At 47.2% G+C, this 5,125-nt stretch overlaps 1 protein-coding gene across 1 annotated transcript; it reads left to right on the top strand.

The window, feature by feature from the left end:
- The first annotated feature begins 1,280 nt into the window (after positions 1-1,280).
- Positions 1,281-2,150, top strand: LOC120036489 (vegetative cell wall protein gp1-like). The gene has a single exon (XM_038982930.1). The coding sequence runs from the start codon at positions 1,281-1,283 to the stop codon at positions 2,148-2,150; it is 870 nt and encodes a 289-aa protein (XP_038838858.1).
- Positions 2,151-5,125: the final 2,975 nt, after the last annotated feature.

Below are 5,125 nucleotides of genomic sequence, written 5' to 3'. Positions count from 1 at the left end.
GACACACAGCTGGTGACTGTGTCCAGTAATAGATAGACAACACTACTCTCATAGTCTTTGTGGAAGAACAACATAGTGATTGATATCAAATGCAATACGTTGAAGACCTCTTGGCCAGTAATCATTGCCAAAAGAACATGGTTCAGTAGAGATCAATGATTTGCAGAACCCTTGACTTTTCCCCAACAGGCAAAAAGTCATTCTGATGTTGTTTGTGACGTTATGGTCAGGTTGAATACTGGTTGTCTTGAAGTTGTTTGTGACGTTATGGTCAGGTTGAATACTGGTTGTCTTGAAGTTGTTTGTGACGTTATGGTCAGGTTATATACTGGTTGTCTTGAAGTTGTTTGTGACGTTATGGTCAGGTTATATACTTGTTGTCTTGAAGTTGTTTGTGACGTTATGGTCAGGTTATATACTGGTTGTCTTGAAGTTGTTTGTGACGTTATGGTCAGGTTATATACTGGTTGTCTTGAAGTTGTTTGTGACGTTATGGTCAGGTTATATACTGGTTGTCTTGAAGTTGTTTGTGACGTTATGGTCAGGTTATATACTGGTTGTCTTGAAGTTGTTTGTGACGTTATGGTCAGGTTGAATACTGGTTGTCTTGAAGTTGTTTGTGACGTTATGGTCAGGTTATATACTGGTTGTCATTAAGTTGTTTGTGACGTTATGGTCAGGTTGAATACTGGTTGCAAAATGACTTTTTTTTTAAACATATTTTTAATGACCAAAAATAACTGATTGTAACCAAAATATGACGTATTTTCAAGATATCCCTCTGTCTGCAACAAATGATCACAAAAACATAACACTATGGATTGTTTTCCCTTCAACCAGAAATACAAACTAATCTTGAAGAGTGGACATGTGTTTAGTAAATAAACAACACAAGTTAATTTGAAATCCTTTCACATTAAAAAATACCCAGGCACTCCAGTCCTCTAAAAACACAATTCAGAGACATAGACACATCTCTCTCATGTAACAAGCCAGTTAGCAGGAAGGGAGGGAGAGAGGTAGGGAGGGGGGAAGGCAGGAAGGGAGGGAGAGAGGCAGGGAGGGGGGAAGGCAGGGAGGGAGAGAGAGAGGCAGGGAGGGAGAGAGGCAGGGAGGGAGAGAGAGAGGCAGGGAGGGAGAGAGAGAGGCAGGGTGGGAGAGAGGCAGGGAGGGAGAGAGGCAGGGAGGGGGGAAGGCAGACATGCAGGGAGGCAGGTAGGCAGGGACAGAGAGAGAGAGGAAAGGACCAAAGTGCACCAGAGTATTATCAGAGGAGTCCTATGGATGGATGTCCTAGCTCACCATGCTACACCTGGAACACTAGCAAAACACCCAGCCCTTCAGCCATCCAGCCCTTCAGCCACCCAGCCCTTCAGCCACCCAGCCCTTCAGCCACCCAGCCACCCAGCCCTTCAGCCCTTCAGCCACCCAGCCCTTCAGCCACCCAGCCCTTCAGCCACCCATCCACCCAGCCCTTCAGCCCTTCAGCACCCAGCCCTTCAGCCACCCAGCCCTTCAGCCACCCAGCCACCCAGCCCTTCATCCCTTCAGCCACCCAGCCCTTCAGCCACCCAGCCCTTCAGCCACCCATCCACCCAGCCCTTCAGCCACCCAGCCCTTCAGCCACCCAGCCCTTCAGCCACCCAGCCACCCAGCCCTTCAGCCCTTCAGCCACCCAGCCCTTCAGCCACCCAGCCCTTCAGCCACCCATCCACCCAGCCCTTCAGCCCTTCAGCCACCCAGCCCTTCAGCCACCCAGCCCTTCAGCCAACCAGCCCTTCAGCCAACCAGCCCTTCAGCCACCCACCCAGTCAGCCACCCATCCACCCATCCACCCAGCCCTTCAGCCACCCAGCCCTGCAGCCACCCATCCACCCATCCACCCAGCCCTTCAGCCACCCAGCCCTTCAGCCACCCATCCACCCAGCCCTTCAGCCACCCATCCACCCAGCCCTTCAGCCACCCACCCATACCCAGCCAGCCAGCCAGCCAGGCAGCCAACCACCCGCCCACCCAGTCAGCCACCCATCCAGTCAACCACCCCCCCCACCCAGTCAGCCACCCACCCAGTCAGCCGCCCACCTAGTCAGCCAGCCTACCCACCCACCCACTCACCCAGCCAGCCAACACAGGGCTCTGGTCAAAAGTAGTGCACTACATACATGATAGGGTGTAATTCAATCAGTCAGTCATCCAACACTTCACCACTCAATCATCACACTATGCTCAGTGGAAATTAGGCCAAGATGGCAGGGGTAAGAATAACAGGCTATTTATAGATGGCAGGGTAAGAATAACAGGCTATTTATAGATGGCAGGGTAAGAATAACAGGCTATTTATAGATGGCAGGGTAAGAATAACAATCTATTTGTAGATGGCAGGGGTAAGAATAACAATCTATTTATAGGCAGCTCCTACATCATCAGTAGCAGAAGTCTCCAAGCTTTTGTCTGAGTGTAAAGAGAGACCAACCACCCAACAACTGGTGTTTCTCAGGATCCTCTAGTTATAGCGCTGTGTGTGTGTGTGTGTGTGTGTGTGTGTGTGTGTGTGTGTGTGTGTGTGTGTGTGTGTGTGTGTGTGTGTGTGTGAGTGTGTGTGTGTGTGTGTGTGTGTGTGTGTGTGTGTGTGTGTGTGTGTGTGTGTGTGTGTGTGTGTGTGTGTGTGTGTGTGTGTGTTACTGCCAAAAGTTGTTTTTAACAAAACCTGTCAGGATGCTGTAGCTCTGTTGCTAGGTGACCAGAAGGAGAGGAAACAGAGTATTGATGCTGTAGCTCTGTTGCTAGGTGACCAGAAGGAGGGGAAACAGAGTATTGATGCTGTAGCTCTGTAACTAGGTGACCAGAAGGAGAGGAAACAGAGTATTGATGATGTAGCTCTGTAACTAGGTGACCAGAAGGAGAGGAAACAGAGTATTGATGATGTAGCTCTGTTGCTAGGTGACCAGAAGGAGAGGAAACAGAGTATTGATGCTGTAGCTCTGTTGCTAGGTGACCAGAAGGAGGGGAAACAGAGTATTGATGCTGTAGCTCTGTAACTAGGTGACCAGAAGGAGAGGAAACAGAGAATTGATGCTGTAGCTCTGTTGCTAGGTGACCAGAAGGAGGGGAAACAGAGTATTGATGCTGTAGCTCTGTAACTAGGTGACCAGAAGGAGAGGAAACAGAGTATTGATGATGTAGCTCTGTAACTAGGTGACCAGAAGGAGGGGAAACAGAGTATTGATGCTGTAGCTCTGTAACTAGGTGACCAGAAGGAGAGGAAACAGAGTATTGATGCTGTAGCTCTGTAACTAGGTGACCAGAAGGAGAGGAAACAGAGTATTGATGATGTAGCTCTGTAACTAGGTGACCAGAAGGAGGGGAAACAGAGTATTGATGATGTAGCTCTGTAACTAGGTGACCAGAAGGAGGGGAAACAGAGTATTGATGATGTAGCTCTGTAACTAGGTGACCAGAAGGAGAGGAAACAGAGTATTGATGATGTAGCTCTGTAACTAGGTGACCAGAAGGAGGGGAAACAGAGTATTGATGATGTAGCTCTGTAACTAGGTGACCAGCCTGGCATGTTGAGGAGTCACGGACTCCATCCTAGCTGGAGGGGTGCTCTCATCTTATCTACGAACATAGACAGGGCTCTAACTCCCCTAGCTTCACAATGAAATAGGGTGCAGGCCAGGCAGCAGGCTGTTAGCCAGCCTGCCAGTTTAGTGGAGTCTGCCATTAGCACAGTCAGTGTAGTCAGCTCAGCTATCCCCATTGAGACCGTGTCTGTGCCTCGATCTAGATTGGGCAAAACTAAACATGGCTGTGTTCGCCTTAGCAATCTCACTAGGATAAAGACCTCCTCCATTCCTGCCATTATTGAAAGAGATTGTGATAATATCTCACATCTCAAAATAGGGCTACTTAATGTTAGATACCTCACTTCCAAGGCAGTTATAGTCAATGAACTAATCACTGATCATAATCTTGATGTGATTGGCCTGACTGAAACATGGCTTAAGCCTGATGAATTTACTGTGTTAAATGAGGCCTCACCTCCTGGTTACACTAGTGACCATATCCCCCCCGCGTCCCACAAAGGCGGAGGTGTTGCTAACATTTACGATAGCAAATTTCAATTTACAAAAAAAAAATGCAGTTTTCGTCTTTTGAGCTTCTAGTCATGAAATCTACGCAGCCTACTCAATCACTTTTTATAGCTACTGTTTACAGGCCTCCTGGGCCATATACAGCGTTCCTCACTGAGTTCCCTGATTTCCTATCGGACCTTGTAGTCATGGCAGATAATATTAACATTTTTGGTGACTTTAATATTCACATGGAAAAGTCCACAGACCCACTCCAAAAGGCTTTCGGAGCCATCATCGACTCAGTGGGTTCTGTCCAACATGTCTTCGGACCTACTCACTGCCACAGTCATACTCTGGACCTAGTTTTGTCCCGTGGAATAAATGTTGTGGATCTTAATGTTTTTCCTCATAATCCTGGACTATCGGACCATCATTTTATTACGTTTGCAATCGCAACAAATAATCTGCTCAAACCCAAACCAAGGATCATCAAAAGTCGTGCAATAAATTCTCGGACAACCCAAAGATTCCTAGATGCCCTTCCAGACTCCTTCCGCCTACCCAAGGATGTCAAATTACAAAAATCAGTTAACCACCTAACTGAGGAACTCAATTTAACCTTGCGCAATACCCTAGATGCAGTCGCACCCCTAAAAACAAAAAACATTTGTCATAAGAAACTAGCTCCCTGGTATACAGAAAATACCCGAGCTCTGAAGCAAGCTTCCAGAAAATTGGAACAGAAATGGCGCTACACCAAACTGGAAGTCTTCCGACTAGCTTGGAAAGACAGTACCGTGCAGTATCGAAGAGCCCTCACTGCTGCTCGATCATCCTATTTTTCCTAATTAATTGAGGAAAATAAGAACAATCCAAAATATATTTTTGATACTGTCGCAAAGCTAACTAAAAAGCAACATTCCCCAAGAGAGGATGGCTTTCACTTCAGCAGTGATAAATTCATGAGCTTCTTTGAGGAAAAGATCATGATCATTAGAAAGCAAATTTCGGACTCCTCTTTAAATCTGCGTATTCCTCCAAAGCTCAGT

The sequence above is a fragment of the Salvelinus namaycush genome, unplaced genomic scaffold (assembly GCF_016432855.1).
Source record: "Salvelinus namaycush isolate Seneca unplaced genomic scaffold, SaNama_1.0 Scaffold1354, whole genome shotgun sequence".
Classification (NCBI taxonomy): domain Eukaryota; kingdom Metazoa; phylum Chordata; class Actinopteri; order Salmoniformes; family Salmonidae; genus Salvelinus; species Salvelinus namaycush.
Note: the sequence above shows the minus strand (reverse complement) of the source record. Positions and strands in the feature narration are given on the sequence as shown.

Coding starts and splice junctions, on each gene's coding strand:
- LOC120036489 (XM_038982930.1), top strand. CDS start 1,281: ATGGATGGATGTCCTAGCTCACCATGCTACACCTGGAACACTAGCAAA.